This window comes from Balaenoptera musculus, chromosome 16 (assembly GCF_009873245.2).
Source record: "Balaenoptera musculus isolate JJ_BM4_2016_0621 chromosome 16, mBalMus1.pri.v3, whole genome shotgun sequence".
Classification (NCBI taxonomy): Eukaryota; Metazoa; Chordata; class Mammalia; order Artiodactyla; family Balaenopteridae; genus Balaenoptera; species Balaenoptera musculus.
The window spans coordinates 35,828,786-35,846,892 of record NC_045800.1 but is presented as its reverse complement, the minus strand read 5'-3'; the positions used below and the strand labels follow the sequence as shown (position 1 = coordinate 35,846,892).

Here is an 18,107-nt window from a genome sequence, read left to right as displayed (position 1 = left end):
ATACAAAGTTAGAAGACAGTGTAGCATATAGGTATGCATTGGGTAAGAAAGTGGGCTCTTGATTCCAATCCTGGCTTTTGCCACTTACTGGCTCCATGATTTCTGGCAAATTGCTGAAGTTCTCTATTCAGTTTCTTCATCTGTAAGAGGCCTAATAATATTACCTAATTAATGGGGTTTTAATGAATATTAAATTATGAAATTGTGTCAAATTAAATATATTTTGAAGTGTTTGGGTGGTACCTGTTACATAAACCTTTTAATTGTTAATGATTATGATGAAAATGATGGCATCCACCACCAAATCATCTGAACAAAAGAGAAAACTAGAGTAAAGATATTATATTTCAACATCTTAAATTTTTCTCTTAAACTATTTGAAAAAAATTTAATTAAAGACAGTTTATGGGCCTTAGCATCTGTAAAAAAATTTTTTAAATTCTTTTAATTAATATTTTATGTAGTAAGGTTAATTCCTATGCCCCTATGGGATGGCTTATCTGTCATGTTTACTTGGTGGTCAGATTTAGCAGAGATGCTAAAGATGTTTTGGGGGGATGGTATTTCTACATTACATTCTTTTCCTTTGTAAAGTTAAAAACATTTTTTTTTAATCTGCAAAATTTGATTTCATATCAGAAAACCTGGATTCAAGTCTCTATGCTGCCATTCATCAGGGAAGGCAGGTTACCTAGCTTGTAAAAACCTCTTCTCCTTCATCTGCAAAAAAGAAGAATAAGATACTGTATCTCAAATGTTGGTGTGAAAATAAATTCACCTCCTGATGGGGCTTTCTATCTCCCTCTGTTCAGCACTGTTCAGTAGAAATAAAATGTGAGCCACCTGTGTAATTTTAAATTTTCCAGTAGCCACTTAAAAAAAACAAATGAAATTAGTTTTAAATATTTTTTTAATTCAATGTCTAAAATATATCAATTCCACATGTAATTAATATAACAATTATTAATGAGATTTTTTTCATTCTAAAAATCTGGCATGTGTTTTACACTTACAGCGCATCTCAACTGAAGTAGCAACATTTCAAGTGCTTGGGAGCCACATGGCCGCTAGTGGCTAGCACGTTGGAGACGCGTCCAGATCTAGAATACAGATTAATATGCCCCATCAGCATCCCTGAGCACTGGGGCTGCCTTGGCCTTAAGCAGCCTTATTCTTGAAACTGTGTGCACCTCTGGACAAATGAGCCTCACATTCTTTCTTGAACAACCTAGATTAGTATCTTTGCCCCTGGGAGGATAGGCTCCTGCCCTTAGCCGTTTGGCTGACCCAGAAGAACTTGCTCTGGGCAGGTCATGTGCCTCTCTGTTTGGCCAAGGCCGGTGGACAACCAGGAATTCCTGAATACCTTGAGCATGATAAACCTTTTGAACAACAGAGCCCCCAGGGCAGGATCAGAGATTCAGACAAGATCAGGCTTTATAATACCCCTTCATTCTTGCCTCTTATCTGTACTATTTGCCTTCTTTCCCAAATTTCAGAGATTGATCTAGTGTCCCTGGGAAAGAGCAAATACCAGCAATCTGCAAAAGAATTGAGCTTTTTTTTCCTTCTACCTCAGTATGGGCTTAGCAGGTAGCCCCCCTCCCAAACATTAACTTTTTAAAAGACATTTAGAATGTTTTGGAGGCCAAGAAATTTGGAGGACAGATATATTCATATCTACGCTTTTTCTGTTTTAAGGTTTTCTAATACTGTCTTCATCTAAATTTTGTGAGAATTATAGTAAAGGGTTGTTACCGGTAATAGCTGTATGTCATGGTAAAAGAGGTAGAGAATAGGGGGACTCGGGTGTACTCTTACAAAAAAAAAATCTGCTCAGATGGTTACCTTCTTAGGAAGTCCTACCCTGATCACTCTTTACCTAACATATAGCTACCAGCCCCCAGCACGCACGTGTGCGCTCTCGTGCTTTTTCCCTCTCTCTCTCTCTCTCTCTCTACCTAATCTCTACCTCTCCTCTCTCTCACCCTCTCCCCCTCCCTCCCTCTCTCCCCCTCCTCCCTCTCTCCCCCTCCCCCTTCCTCTCCCCCTCCCCATCCCTCCCATCCCTCTCTCCCCTCCCTCCCCTCCCCCTCCCTCCCTCTCCTCCCCCTCCCTCCTCTCCCTCCCTCCCCCTCCCCCCTCTCTCCCTCCCCCTCCCCCCCTCTCTCCCCCTCCCCCCCTCCCCCCTCCCCTCCCCCTCTCCCTCCCCTCCCTCTCCCTCCCTCCCTCTCTCTCTCTCTCTCTCTCTGCACACGCACACACACCACACCCACTCTATCATTTTTCTGTTTGTTTTGTAAATATCACTTATTATTAACTAAAATTCTTTCACTTCCCAAATAGAACATAAGCTCCATAAGGGTATGGACTTTGTTTTGTTTACCCCTGCACCCCCAACTTCTAGTACAATGCTTGGCTATTGAATCAATGAATAAATAAGTGAAAGGAAATACCAAGATATTATTCTCTGTATGTACTGATCATTTTAAAATTAGTTACTGAGGAGAATTCTTTTCCCTGACCATTGTGCTCTGACCAGTAATGTGTGATGTGTTTGAATTTTCAGACCTAATCTCAGGTGGTAGGAATCCTAGTTGTTTACTCTTGATCAATTGTTTACATAAACTTTTACTTCTTTAGATAGTGTGGGCTTAAGGAGGGGGGAAAGTAGTTTGTAATGGAGTTGTAAAAGGGGTAGCTGATCAGTACCAGGTGAAAATTTAAGATTACACAGGGTAATAAAATGCAGGAGGAAGTATGGAATAGGGAATTGGACTGAAAAATTCTTACAGTTCAGATGCTGTAAATATGTCAAAGGTTTTTGAGCAAGACAGTTGGTAGGTAAGAAGCTTAGGGAAAAGGTGGGAGAGATTCATAACCAGAAAGATTAGTATTATTTGGAGTATTATTGGAGTATTATTTGGAGTATTAGTATAGGCTGTATAGGCTTGTGGCCGAAAAGCCACAAATCATATTCTGTGTCTTTGGTTTTATAATCGTTATTTAAAATCTTAATTATCCCTTTCAGATTCTCAGTCATTCTTTTCGGTTTACCTCTTGTGCTTTTGTACCAGCTTGATGTCACCACACCCATACTTCGTGCCCCTTGGAATTACAGTGTCCTGTGAGCACAGACTCATCATACTCTGCACAGGCCAGGAGTTCCGTTGTAGCTCCTGGCTTGTCCCAGGAGCACCCTGCCAGGAAAAAGTAATCCAGACATACTGAAAACTCTCAAGTATTATATTAAGAACTATTATGTTGCATTCAGATAAACTTTTAGTAAAAGAAATAAAATGCAGGCTTACCAGCTTTTTTTTTTTTATAATATGTATATTTTTATTTTGCCATCCATCAATTTTTGCTAATTATCCAAGATCCCCTTGGATACCAAAAATCTTCTAAGGCTCAAGTCCCTTACAGTTGGCCCCTCCATATCCGCGAGTTCCACATCTGCAGATACCATCAGTCTTCTAAATAGAGCTACATAGAAAATCCATGGTTTTGTAATTAATAATTTCACACACACATAAATATTGAATTTGAGATTCTGTATGTTCAAAGCTTACATTTATGAGTACTTTCTAAGCCCTATTTCATTTTGAATAATTTTAACAAGAATATTTTTTTCAGGGCTTCCCTGGTGGCGCAGTGGTTGGGAGTCTGCCTGCCAACGCAGGGGGCGCGGGTTCGGGCCCTGGTCTGGAGGATCCCGCGTGCCGCGGAGCGGCTGGGCCCGTGGGCCCACAACGGCTGAGCCTGCACGTCTGGAGCCTGTGCTCCGCAGCAGGAGAGGCCGCGATTGTGGGGGGCCCGCGCACCGCGATGAGGGGTGGCCCCGCTCGCCGCGCTGGGGAGAGCCCTCGCACAGAAACGAGGACCCAACACAGCCAAAAATAAATAAATAAATAAATAATTTAAAAAATATATAAATATTTTTTTCATATTTCCAGTTTGGGGGTAAATTTCTAAAATCTCTAAAGATAATATACTAGATTTCAAGTTTTTTTCAACATTGCATGGAAAGTGAATCTTTAATTTACACAGATTTTGTGCTTCAGATTTGATTTTTATTTGGAGAAGAAAGGATGGGCCTGACTTACCAGCTTTACCTTTCCTTGTCCTACTTCTTTAATGAAAATCCTATCATTTTATGTAAACGCATCAGCTTTTTTTTATAGTGCTATGAATAAATTGTTTGGCTTGTGAATATATTAAGAAAAAAATAAGCAGAATAGTCTGTACTTTTTGTATTGTGGCAGTAGGCTTTACTTTCAGTTGGGTTTTTTTATAGTGTTATAATGTTAAGGTTTTATTGATTAAAGAATGGCATTTTACATGTAGTAGATATTTTTAAGGACTATTTCTAATTACATTAGTTCAAATGATGTATTTTAACCTAACATCTTTTTTTCTTCTCAGTCTGTAAGACTTGTATTGTCCAGCACTTTGAAGACAGCAATGATGTCCAAGGTTGTGGCAACCCAGGTTCATGAGACAAACCCGTTAGAAATGTTGAGGTACGTAAATGTATTTTTAGTTCAACTAACTTAAATAATTATATAAGCTCTTAATTTTTATTATGCATCATATTCGTTAGCTCTTTGACTCAGTTAATGTAGGTTTTATGATTTTTCATTTTAAAGCATTTTATTTCAATTTAAAGTATGTTATAAGAGGAAACAAAAAATAAGGCTGTGCATATTAAATATTTAAGAAATACATTTCCAAGTTAAAAATTATAACTTTATCTCAGGCTCTAAGTTACTTTAAGTTGCTTAAGTTACTTAAGTTGTAGTTATTTTCAGTATTTTAAATTTATTTATTTATCTTTGGCTGTGTTGGGTCTTCGTTGCTGCACGTGGCTTTCTCTAGTTGCAGCGAGCGGGGGCCACTCTTCGTTGTGGTGTGCATGGGCTTCTCATTGCGGTGGCTTCTCTTGTTGTGGAGCGCGGGCTCTAGGCACACGGGCTTCAGTAGTTGTGGCTCACAGCTCTAGAGCGCAGGCTCGGTAGTTGTGGCACATGGGCTTAGTTGCTCCGCGGCATGTGGGATCTTCCTGGACCAGGGCTCGAACCTGTGTCCCCTGCACTGGCAGGCGGATTCTTAGCCACTGTGCCACCAAGGAAGTCCCCTATTTTCAGTATTTTAATATTCTACAAAATACTCTATATTTGCTGAGCTACACGGTAGTGGAAAGAGGGCAGACCTGATGGTCAGGGAGACTGACCTTGATACTATTAATTTTTAAAAATGTATCATATATTCAAAAAGAGTGTACAAACATTCATGTAAAATTTAAAAGAATTTTAAAAATGACTACCTTTTTACCATTTACTTAGTGGTATAATCATTATACCAAATAAATAGTAATAATATAAAGAAGTATAATCATATATTTTTAAAGATAGAAGTGCTACATAAGATCCTAATCCAAATCCTTTTTCAAGATTAGAAATTGAAATTTATAGAAGTGACAACATTGCCTAAGGTCCTAGCAAACTCAAATGTCACTTCCCAGCTACAAGCCAGGTGTCCTCACCACTAAGCCCGTTTTCTTCCCACTGTTCCTACCATAGCTCTACCATAGATCAACTGTGCAATCTCAGGAAAGTACCCATTGAAAAACAGAATTAGATATTCTCTAGAGAGCCCTTATTAACTTCATCTCTATGTGATGTTTGCCATCATTCTGTAAGTCTGGATTTGCAAGTCTTACATTTTAGACTTCTTTTTTATGTTAGTGCCTATAGTTGGAATAATTTGTCTATAAGTAAATGTCTGGCCCATTGGTTTTCAAAGTGTGGTCCCCAAACCATTAGTATCTTATTAGAAACGACAGTTCTTGGGCCCTGCCTCAGACCCTCTGAATCAGCAGCTCTGAGAAGGTGCTGCAAGTGAGGGGCATCAGGGGTGTGAAGGGAGGGACAGATGCCAGTTTTAAATAAAATGGTGAGGATAGGCCTCATTGAGAAGGTGAGATTTGAGCACAGAATTGCTGTCTCTGAGGGAATTAGGCATGCATAAGTCTGGGGAAAGCGTGCCTGTTTCAGATCAGGGGAGCAGCCCGTGCACACGGCCTGAGTCAGGAGTTAGGAGGGCACCTGCAGCTTGTCTGAGGAGCAGCAAGGGAGCCTGGGTAGTGGGCCAGGAGCTCAGAGATTGTGGACCTGATCTCTGACCTGAGCAATTAGAGAATGGGGTTGTCATTAACTGAGATAAGGAAGACTAAGGATAGAGCAGGTTTGGGGGACAGGTAGATGGGGAGTTTGAATTTGGACAAGTTGAGTCTGTTAATCATTTCAGAGAAGAGAGAAGTTGGCAGGTGAATATACATGTCTGTGATTCCAGGGGAGAGGTCTGGCTGGGGTTAAATATCTGGTAGTCTTCAGCATGTAGACAGTATTTAAAACTGTGGGACTGGATGAGATCATGTAAGGGTGTGAGTGCAGAGAGAAGAGTAGAGGACCAAGGATTGATCCCTGGAGCATTCCAACATTGAGAGGTCAGGGAGAGGAGGAAGAACCAGCAAAGGAAACTGAAAAGGCACAGTCAGTATAGGAGAGGGAAGATCCAAGTGTGCGGCTTGGAAGCCAAGCAAAGAAGAGGGAGTGATGGGCTGTGTCTGATGTTGTAAGGTGAAGACAGAGTTGACAGTTGGATTTAGCAACTTGGAGGTCATCAGCCTTGATAAGAGCACTTTCAGTAGAGCTGTGAGGCAAAAACTTAACTGGATTGTGACAAGAGAGAAAGGGAGGAAGAAGAATTAGAAACAGTGAGTATAGACAACTTTTTCAAGTTTTGCCACAAATGGGAGTGGGAGCAAAGAAATGGGATGGTAGCCATTCAGAGAAGTACAGTCAAGAAGGCTTTTCTGTTTTGTTGTGATGTGGGAGAAATAATGGCATGTGTGAAGGGACTAATCCAGGAAAGAGCAAAAAGGTAATAATAGGAGAGTTGGGGAGAGGGGGCATTGCTGAAGCAGTGTTCTTGGGTGGTTGAGAGGGAGTGAAATCTAATAGAAGAGACTGGCTTCATACAGGTCATGTGTAGCAGCAGGTAGGAGGGCAGAGTAGACATGGGTGCAGATGCCATAGGTAGATGTGGTGGTCAGAGTCTGTGCAAGTTTGTGTCTCACTGAGGAGAAGATGTTTATCAGCCAAGAGTAAGGACGGAAAAGGCAGGTGTAGGGGTTGGCGAGAGAAGAAAGTGTGTTGTCCAGGAAAGTAAGAGAATAAATGGACTGGGAAGTGTAGTGTGAGTCCTGGCAACCTGAAAGGCACACCTGGGCTGTAGTTACGAATTTGAAGGGGTGTGGTTGGGCTTTCCAGCCCATGGGTAGAAGGTGATGGAGAGCTGGATTGGACTGGTGGTGCGGTCACACCAAATGATTTTGAGCAAGTGAGGGAGGGACAGGGGAGTCAAAGGTGCATGCACGCTGTGGCTGTAATGGCTGCTGGGGGGAATCCTGAATGGACGGCGAGGGCAGTGAGAGCGTGACGTTGGTGAGGAGTGATGTCCCACGGGGACAGGAGTGGAGCTGGTTGACTCCTGAACCGTTTGTGCGTAGTAAGAAGAAATTCTTTCAGAGAATTTGGGAATGGGTATGTAGCAGATGAAGAAAAGAAAGCAAGTACTAACGCCAGGGAAAGAAAAAAGTTGAAGGAGGGGATATCTTTAATCAGAATACACTGTGAATATTTAGATAATCCTAACCATGTAAACACTCATTATTTTTAAAATGGCAGTAAGACTATTAGGAAGATGAGAGTTGGGAAAACATATGTTGGGGGGAAAGGGGCATGGCAGGATGATATCAGAGAGCTAAACCTTTATCTCCCACAGAAGGAGGTCAGAAAAACCTAGACAGCAGAGAAAGAATGGCTTTGTTTTTTAATCTATCATCTGTCTATCTATCTATCATATATATAGAAATATGAAAGTAAATACTAGACGAAACAGCTTGGATTTGAAAGCAGTTGCCCCTGGGGTTGTAAGAATCAGGAACAGAGAGGGCGGGGCATAAAAATGTTGTATTTTCATATAAGGTTACGGGGAAGTTTGATTTGTAAATTATACATGTGTATTACATTGATAAAACAAATATTAAGAAGAAGAGAAATAATACTTCTCTTCAACACTGCTACTATTAAATAGTCTGGGAAAACTTTGTGAAGGAGTTAGTAGGTAAGTCCTGAAGAATCAGGTAACATCAGTTTGGTTGGAGAGTAGGAACTGGAAAAGAGTATTTGAGCCAGGATGAAGAGCATGAGGGAGGAAAACAGATTGGAAAAGGCAAGGCATTCTTGGGGATAATTGAGCAAGTCAGTTGGCTAGAGAAGAGTGACAGGAGAGCAGCACCAGTTACACTTTGTAGGTTGGACTCAAGTTATATAAACACTTGAAGCCAGGTGGTAGGAAGAAATTAGTTCTTGAGCAGGCAAATAATGATCAAATTAGTGCTTAAGGAAAATTCATCATGAGCATGTCAAGGTAAAGGGAAATCTCTCTATGCTGTCCTCTAAATAGGGTGGTAAGTGAGGGAACGGAAGGATGGGAAATGTGGAAAGACTGGGTGGGAGAAACATTGAGAAGCAGCTGTCTGGGGCTTGGTGAGTAAATATGTGAAGCAGGAGAGACAGGGAGGTTAAAATAATGCTTGCATTTTGAGCCTATTTGGGAATGATATGGTATCATTTCTAAATTTAATTTTTAAAAAGTAAGACAGAGGTATTCAGTATTTTGTTGAAGGAGAATAGATAAGATAGTCTTGACATATATGAACAAAAGGAGGTGCTTGGGATATTCAGCATCTGTTGGAAGTATGGAACTTGACTCAGCAGAGAGATGCAATGTGCGTGTGTGTGTCTATATATGTTATCTGCCTATATGTTAGTTTTGAAGTCACAGAAGTGGGTGAGATCTTCAAGGAAGGCAGCCTGTAGAAAAGGTCAAAGGGTGCAGAGAGCAGAGCAAAGGAGAATACTCAGATGTAGAGGTAGTTGGAAAAGAAAAATCTCTTGGGGACAAAGGGAGTTGATAGAAAACAAGAAAAACCAGGGAAGGGAATTTTCAAGGAGGCAGCGTCAGGCAGCACCGATAAACTGCTGCAGAGCAATGAGGAGAAAAACGACTTTAAAAGTAATTAAGGTTTTTTAAATTTTAGCTCTCAGAAAAATTTTAAATCTATTCATTATGGAAGTTATGGATGATTTGAGGAGTTCAGTCGAGTAAAAGAAGCAAAAATATGTGACAGAAATAACGTCAACTGTGATTTCATAGTTTTTCCAGTTGGAAGAAGAGGTTGCGTATCTGCTAACAGCTTGAAAAGACAATAGGTTAAGCCAAGGTTTGGGGGTTTTGTAGATGTGAGAAACGTGTCCGTGTTTTCAGTTGGAGGAGAGTAATGCAGCTGAGCAGGGTGACGGAGATGAGCGGAAAGGGTGTTTCAGGAGGACAAGATAAAGAAATGACAGCCATGGAAAGGAAGAGTTATGCTCAGATACAGCAGGAAAAGGAGACGAGAAAAATGTCGAGATAAATATTTATGGTTTTTATCTAGGAAAAATGGTCTAAATTTCTCAGAAGAGAAGACTGGAGATTATTTCTTTCATAGGAAAGAGCCAGAGTTGTGGTGGAGATTTTGAAAGCAATAGCTGGCTGCATCAGCTATTGCTGTATAACAAACCACCCCTAAATTTCATGCTGAACACAACAGTAAAAGCATTTATTATTCCTCACAGTTCTGTGTGGTTCACAGATCCAGGTGGGTCTGCTGGTCTTGGCTGGGCTCGCTCAGGTGACTGCAGTCAGAGGCTGGTCAGTCGCTGCTCTGCTTATCCTAGCCTGGGTTCTGTCCTGTTGGGTTGGGCTGTCCATGACCTAGTGTGAGATGGCCTCAGCAGGGCAGCTTGGCTCCTTGGACATAGTGTCACGTCCTCCAGACTTGTTCTTATGGTGACAGGATTCTAAGAAAACACACCAAAGCACGTGATATGCCTCATAAGGCTTGCGCTCAGAGCTAAGCAGTGTCACCTGTGCCACATCCTTTTGGCCCGAGCACGTTTCAGGGCTGGCCCATATTCTCAGAGTGGAGAAATAGACTCCATCTCTTTATCAAAGTCCTGTTCGGAGGGGCAAGATTGTAGAGAGAGCTGGGGACGGGACCATTTTTGTAATCTGTGTTCCACCAGGACAGGCTGGAAATAGGTGTGCTCCACTCGCAGAGCAGTTGGGTGTGGTACTTGTGCCAAAACTGTGTATGTTCTATATTTTGTAGTATATGTGAGATGCAGATCTTAAATGGTTTACCTATTGGATTTTGATGTCTTCATTGTTTGTATATTCTCTTTTCTCCTCTTTGGAAGGTTGGATAACACATTAGAGGAAATTATATTTAAGTTGGTCCCTGGACTACGAGAACGTAAGTTGCTCTTTGGGTTCTTGCAGAGTTTTGTGTTTTGTGAAATCACCATTTCTGTTATAGACTTCATGATTGTGTTTCTATTACTTTTATAATTTTTTCTTTTAAATTAGAAGAACTTGAGCGTGAGTCTGAATTTTGGAAGAAAAACAAGCCTCAAGAAAATGGACAAGGTGATTTTTTTTTTTACTTCTATATCTGATGGAATCTCTCAAATGGGTCAGCTTTTTGTAGCTGTGGTGAACTAATCTCTCTCTTCAAGCTCAAGTTTCTCCTGTACAAGGGGTACAATTCATGTACCCCTTTATATTCTGAACCTTTCTCTGATTATGAACTTTTTATATAGAATCATGAGATTTTTATATAAATGCATGTAAATCTGGAGTCGGTCCAGTTGAAGGTAATTGGAAATTGAGGAAATTGGGAAGAGAAAAAGGAGATAAAACAGAAAAGTGACCGCTGATTATAGCAATATTAGCTGGAGAGCTAAAGGAGACTGAAGTAAGAAATAGCCATAGCCTGCAACTAAACAATGAGGCGTTTGCTGTTTTATTTTATTTTGTATGTTTAATAGGAGAGGGAACTGGGATGTAGCTGAGAGCCAGATCAGAGGATCTTGCTATGCTCTGGTAATCTGGAATGAACTTTTCATAGGTAGAGCTCAGATGATGCAAATTTATATATCCTAAGATTTGAAAAATATTTCTAGGCACTTACGGGAATTTTCCCCATCACCTGTGCTAAGTGACCAAATTTCCCTTTTGGGTCCCAGGAGACCCAGAAATCAGTAATTTTTAATAAATAAGGAAAGTGGCAAACATTACTGGGCAGAGTAATGTTTTTAGTATGTATATAATTCACACAAAAGAAAAAAAAAAGTACAACGTACCTGAAATTATAAGGAAGTAGTATCCTTTCCTATTGACATTAAATATGAGGTTTGTTTCAAGATGGCCTAAAATACCACTGAAATCTTTCAAGGATGTATGTCTGCTTTTATAGGCTCACTTGTGAGCTCAGTCTTCCACCCCTGGTTCCCCTACGAGTCACAGGGTTGTCAATTACATATCGTTAAAATGGCTCTCTCTCTTCATATGTCAAATGGGGTCAGAGCTTTTTTAGTTCAGCTTAACTGTGCAGGGCTGGCTTCCTATAGCAGGGGCGGTTTGAGAATAGTTTTGAATGATTGGAGTAAGGTAGCAAGGGATTATTTTTAATCTATAATCAAAACACCGAAATGGGCAAAGAAGCCAAGCCTGGCAAAAAACGACTTAACTAAAGGCTTGTTTTTGTTTTACCCAAGTGTAAATTGCAATTTAGACAGTAGTTCTGTACTAAAAATATAGGTAAAAATTGACTGAATGTTCCAGTTTTTGACTACTTTTTCAAGAGGACAGGAGCCAGGGCTTGTCATCAGAAGCTATGTGGTCGGGTTAGTCCATGACTGTGTGTCTTACAGATGAACTAGCGAAGGACTGTAGCCTACTTTGTGTTTATCTCCCTTTTCCCATATTTCTGCCTTTTTAAAGTATTTTATCATATTTGGTCTTTAGTTTGGGTGAAGAATTTGGACCTTTTCTTGGAGCTGGATCTTGGTTCATAGAAGGCAGCTCCTGTCTATGTGGGTTCTATATAAAAAGGCAGAAGAGAGAACCCACCTGCCCTGTATGATACATCTGTAATGCTTTTACTACAGTCATTAAAGAGGAGCTAAGTGGTCTTTTTTTCCCCTGGGATTTTCTATACTGTAATGCTTGGCTGACTAATTCTTTCAAGTTTCAGCTTACAGACATTTTATCTGGAAATCTCCCCTGAATCTCTGCTTCACCCCAGAGTTTGGGTTTATGAACTCTGTTATATGTGCCCACCTGGTCTATCTTACCTCTTATATCAAAGTCCTTATCGACTTCTCCGTCTGTTTTCTTTACTTGCCTGTACCTCCTTCTAAATACTCTGACACGATGAGGGTGAGGATGGTAACACTACAGCTTCAATATTGTTTCCTCAGGCTTAGTCTTAACAGAGTTAAAGGCACTCAGTAAATGAATGAATCAACATATATAGTTGCATTATATGTAGCCTTCTGGTATTTCATAGGTTAAATACATTTGTTTATAATATGCTACTCAGATTTCTTTGATGGTGTTTTAATGTCACAGTTACATACATGTTAAAAAAAAGCTAATTCATTCTACTTATTTCACTAGCTAATTTTATGAATATCTAATAATTTGAAATTTTGAGAACTTAGAGAATATTTTAGTTTGAAAAGAGTACTTGGTTTTAAATTTTGAATATATATAGAATTTGGAAGTATTTTTATATCTTATCAATTTGTAAGTGGTCTCATCACTAATGGCAGTCATTTTTGTGACCAAATATAGCTAGTCCTGAATCTTTCATTTGGATGTCCCAGTGAGCCTAGAAGTCGTAAGCTATGTTCATAAGTCACTGATGGTTTTTTAAAAATATTTCCATTGTTGAGTGGTTGGGACATTTAAAGGTACTAAAAGTTTCAGTTATTCTTCATCAAAAACTGTTAAGAAATGTTTTTTTAAAGTTTATTTTTGTTTTCATGGTTAGTATATTGTTGCTTAACTATAAAATCAACTGAGTTAACTTAGCTTTATTTAAATTATACAGATGATACTTCAAAAGTTGACAAACCTAAAGTAGATGAAGAAGGTGATGAAAATCAAGATGATAAAGACTATCACAGAAGTGACCCACAAATTGCTATATGTCTAGATTGTTTACGAAATAATGGACAATCAGGGGACAATGTAGTAAAGGTGAGTGGACAAGTACAGTTGTTTTTTTCATAATCATTTTATAGTAAACCTTTCATAACTTGTTGATGAATTTTCCTACTGTTTCAGAATGTTTGCTTTCAAATTTTTATTAACATAAACAAATAGAATGTCATTCTCCGACAGTCTCTTACCTGCAAATAGCCAAGCAGTTGCTTACTTCAGGCTCCTGATTTCTAAACCTCACAACTGAACCGTCCTGGGTCACTGCCACCACCTAGTGGCCAATGAGGAGAATCACGCCTGTATTTCTCTTTCAACCTCCTTTTATACCTTTGTTGGGAGTTCATATACACTGTTTTTCCCTTTTTAAGTGTAGTCACCAACTCAGACTCAGATCATTTCATGTTGGGAAGCATCTTCAACCTTTTATTCATCCTCTTCTGATTTTCTGTTTTGTTTCTCTATTTTTATTTGCAATTCAAAAAAACTATCCATGTCATGGCTAATACATTTTATGAACAACATAATTGGTTTTGATGGATGTCATAAAGTACCTGTGAACTTTTCCTTTACTTCCTCTGTGTGATCTGTAGGCCAGTGAGTTGAATTTTTTACTAATACATTTAATGAAATTTTCCTGTTAGGAAGTTAAAAACAAAATTTTTCAACTCTGATTAAGTTTTCCCAGCATCTTGCAAAAAGAAATATGTGTTAGCATAGTGATTCAATGAATGTTTATCCACTATGTGGATATTAGTCAGTGAAGATGTAAATAATAAGTATTTTCACTCAAGGACTTTTGGTTGGGTCTTACACATACAAACAGTTATAATACAATAAGATAATTGATTTAGTTAAGAGAAGTTGGTTGGACAAGGCATGTAATAGGGTACAGCAGTATTTAGAGAAGTGGCCACTGTACCTATTTATCCTTCCAGGCTTCTCTATTGGCTTTTATGCCCTGGTGCAGCACCCTTTCCTTTTTGTCAGTCTTTTCATCAATTTTTAATAACTTTACATTTCTCTCTTATTCCCAGTCATTTCTGTAATCCTCTTTTGTGGATGTTTTTCTTAATAGAGATTATGATCATCCTTTAGCTCTCTAGTACATGAGTTATTATCTTGTAGTGAAAATTAAGTCAATAGAAAGGTGGAATATCTCTTCATAAATAAATGTGATGTCTACTTCTCTGCAGGATTTCTAGCATGAAAGTTATAAAACATTGCATTTTAGAAATTCATCTGAAAAATTAACTACCCCTTGCCTTGATATTCTTTTTGGCATCTTGGACGCTTTGCCATTCCAGTTGACTTTTTATCTTTTCACTCTTTCCTTTATAGACTTTTCTCCATCCTTGTGCCTTCATTCTTAAAACAACTTTTACAGCCTACATGACATATACTGTGCTACCCCAATTCTCACCTTTTCTCTCTGGCCACTCCTGTACTGTCTCCACTGACTACTTCTTCCTGTCTTCTGCTTTATATATGTGAGTATAGCTAATACCTAGTCCTCCACTCAATTATTCTTTCTCTACAGTCATCCTAGGAGGTCACTTCTATTTTTTGTGTTTTCAGCTATTCAAAGAACTTTTAAATCCCCCTTTCCAAACCTGCCATCACTCCCAAGTTGAAGTATTATATCTCTAACTACTTTCAGTATCCTAGTTGGGAGTTTCACTAATACATAAAACTTAACATGTTTAAAGACAAATACGTTATCCTGTACTTCCACCTAACTTTACTCCAAACATGCTGTTTCAATTATAACTACCATCTTTTTTTTTCTTTTTAAAGTTTTATTTATTTATTTATTTATTTATTTATTTTTACTTAACACCTTTATTGGAGTATAATTGCTTTACAGTGGTGTGTTAGTTTCTGCTGTATAACAAAGTGAATCAACTATGCGTATACGTATATCCCCATATCCCCTCCCTATCCCACCCCTCTAGGTGGTCACAAAGCACCAAGCTGATCTCCCTGTGCTATGCAGCTGCTTCCCACTAGCTATCTATTTTACATTTGGTTCACTACTATCTTTCAGCCAATCATAGAAATTCAAAATCTTGGACGTTTTTGACCTTCTACCCTTCAACCAGTCATAAGTCCTGCAAAATTCCCCTCAGTCCACTGCTGCTCACCTTATATCTAGATTTTTGAAAGTAGTCTGAACTGTTTCCTGTATCCTTAATTTCTTTTATTATCCAGGGCTGAGGCTTCAGCCTGAGTGTGTGCAAGCACTCATGGCCACTATCAGGGTCAAGTAGTAAGTACTTTGGGCTCTGTGGGCCATGTGGGCTTTGTTGCAACTACTCAGCTTGCTTATTTTAGCACTAAAGCACCCATAGACAATAGTGAACAAACTGGCTTGGCTGTGTTCCAATTAAACTTCACTTACGAAAACAGATAGCCAGATTTGGCTCGAGGGCCATGGCCATAGTTTGCCACATTCTAGAATCAAGTATTAACTCCTTGTGTTAGCATTCAAGCTCTTTCACTAACCCCTATCTTGATGAGTTTATCTCCCATTATTCCCGTCAGTGAATCTGTCTCTCAAGACACATGATTATTGTCATTTATTTGTGAATACCAACATAAAAGTTGGCACCCATATTTGACAAAGGATTTGCATCCAGAATATATAAAGGCTTGTATTAAGAATATTTAAAACCCTCTAAAGCTTTGAATAATCCTTCCTTTTTGGCATGTTCTTCCCTCTTCTCACCATTGTCCTAGACTTCTGTCAAGACCCAAGAGACCTCTATTTTTTGTGACGTTTTTTCCACCTTAGTGAATCCCTTCTGAAATTCTATAAGACTTGCATTTATTTATTAAATCAGCATTTATTTTGTTCCTAAAGGTACCAGGCACTGATATTGTCTTTTCTCTTTTTTGGTGTGTGTTTTGTCCTTGAAACTGGATTATATACTGCTTAAAGACAGAGAAGTTATGCCTGCATTCCTTTATAGCCTTCTCAACCATCTCATTCCTCTGCAGTAGGATGAGATTCTCAAATGTGGTGGTGTAGTAGTTGCATGTATTGTTTATACAGTATACCTACTTCAGTTCAAAAGTCAAGAGCAAGAAGGTAATGAAAATAGTAGGGTAAGGACTGCCAAAAATTTGCTCCTCCATAAAAGCAGTGAAAAAACTGGCAAAAACTTTCAGAGTCAACTAGTAGGCCCTAAACTGTCACCTTTGGCTGACCTTGAGGCTCTGCACAAGCAGGAAGTGAAGACTTAGGCAGAGTTGTCAACAACCTGGTTGAGTGTTGGAGGTGTGCCCCAAAACTCACACAGAGTCCCTCAGCAAAGACCAGGAGACTTAACTGGGTCCAGGTGTATAAGGAAATCTCTGTTCAGTTGTTAGCTGACCACTAGGTAGAAACTTCAGTGGCCACATACTGTAAAGAATACAGGCTTTACAGAATTAGTTTAGGAAAGTTGTTAAACAATGAGAAACAAGAAAAAGCCACAACAGCAATCCCTGAGGAGCAGGCAGGAATTTGATTTCCAGTGTTACCACATTATTTAAAATGTTCAGTTTTCAGCAAAATATTATGAGACAGATAGAAACAAGAAAGTATAGCCCATATATAGGAAAAGAAGCGGTCAATAGAAAATGTCCCTGAAGATGCCCAGACACTGAACTTGACTAAATATACATTTAAAAATCATCCATTTAAAATATGTGCAAAGACTACAGTAATCAAAACAGTATGGTACTGGCACAAAAACAGAAATATAGATCAACAGAACAGGATAGAAGTCCAGAGATAAACCCACATACCTAGGGTCAACTAATCTGTGACAAAGGAGGCAAGATATACAATGGAGAAAAGACAGTCTCGTCAATAAGTGGTGCTGGGAAAACTGGAAAGCTACATGTTAAAAAATGAAATTAGAACACTCCCTAACACCATACACAAAAATAAACTCAAAATGGATTAAAGACCTAAATGTAAGGCCAAATACTATAAAACTCTTGGAGGAAAACATAGGCAGAACACTCTGACATAAATCACAGCAATATCTTTTTTGATTCACCTCCTAGAGTAATGAAAATAAAAACAAAAATAAACAAATGGGACCTAATTAAACTTCAAAGCTTTTGCACAGCAGAGGAAACCATAAACAAAACGAAAAGACAACCCACAGAATGGGAGAAAATATTTGCAACTGAAGCAACTGACAACGGATTAATCTCCAAGATACACAAACGGCTCATGCAGCTCAATATCAAAAAAAAAAAATGACTCAATCAAAAAATGGGTGGAAGATCTAAATAGACATTTCTCCAAAAAAGACATACAGATGGCCAAAAAGCACCTGAAAAGATGCTCAACATCACTAATTATTAGAGAAATGCAAATCAAAACTACAATGAGGTATCACCTCACACCAGTCAGAATGGCCGTCATCAAAGAATCTACAAACAATAAATGCTAGAGAGGGTGTGGAGAAAAGGGAACGCTCTTGCACTGTTGGTGGGGATGTAAATTGGTACATATATCTGGAGAATACTGTAATTTGAAAAGATACATTGCACCCTATTGTTCATCGCAGCCCTATTTACAATAGCCCAAGACATCAAAGCAAATTAAATGTCCATCAGCAGAGGAATGGATAAGAAGATGTGGTACGTATATACAATGGAATATTACTCAGCCATAAAAAAAGCACAAAATAATGCCATTTGCAGCAACACGGGATGGACCTAGAGATTATCATGCTAAGTGAAGTAAGCCAGAGAAAGACAAATATCATATGATATCACTTACATGTGGAATCTAAAGAAATGGTACAAATGAACTTATTTACAAAACAGAAATAGTCACAGATGTAAAAAACTTATGGTTACCAAAGGTGAAGGGAGGGGGAGCAGATAAATTAGGAAATTAGGATTAACAAATACACACTAATATA

At 38.9% G+C, this 18,107-nt stretch overlaps 1 protein-coding gene across 1 annotated transcript in view; it reads left to right on the top strand.

The window, feature by feature from the left end:
* PCGF5 (polycomb group ring finger 5) overlaps window positions 1-18,107 on the top strand; it is a 116,013-nt gene that overhangs the window by 66,176 nt on the left and 31,730 nt on the right. Inside the window, 5 exon segments of the mRNA XM_036828244.1 lie at window positions 4,426-4,487; window positions 4,489-4,523; window positions 10,371-10,426; window positions 10,540-10,599; window positions 13,070-13,218. Of these exon segments, the coding sequence (XP_036684139.1) occupies window positions 4,426-4,487; window positions 4,489-4,523; window positions 10,371-10,426; window positions 10,540-10,599; window positions 13,070-13,218 (362 nt within the window).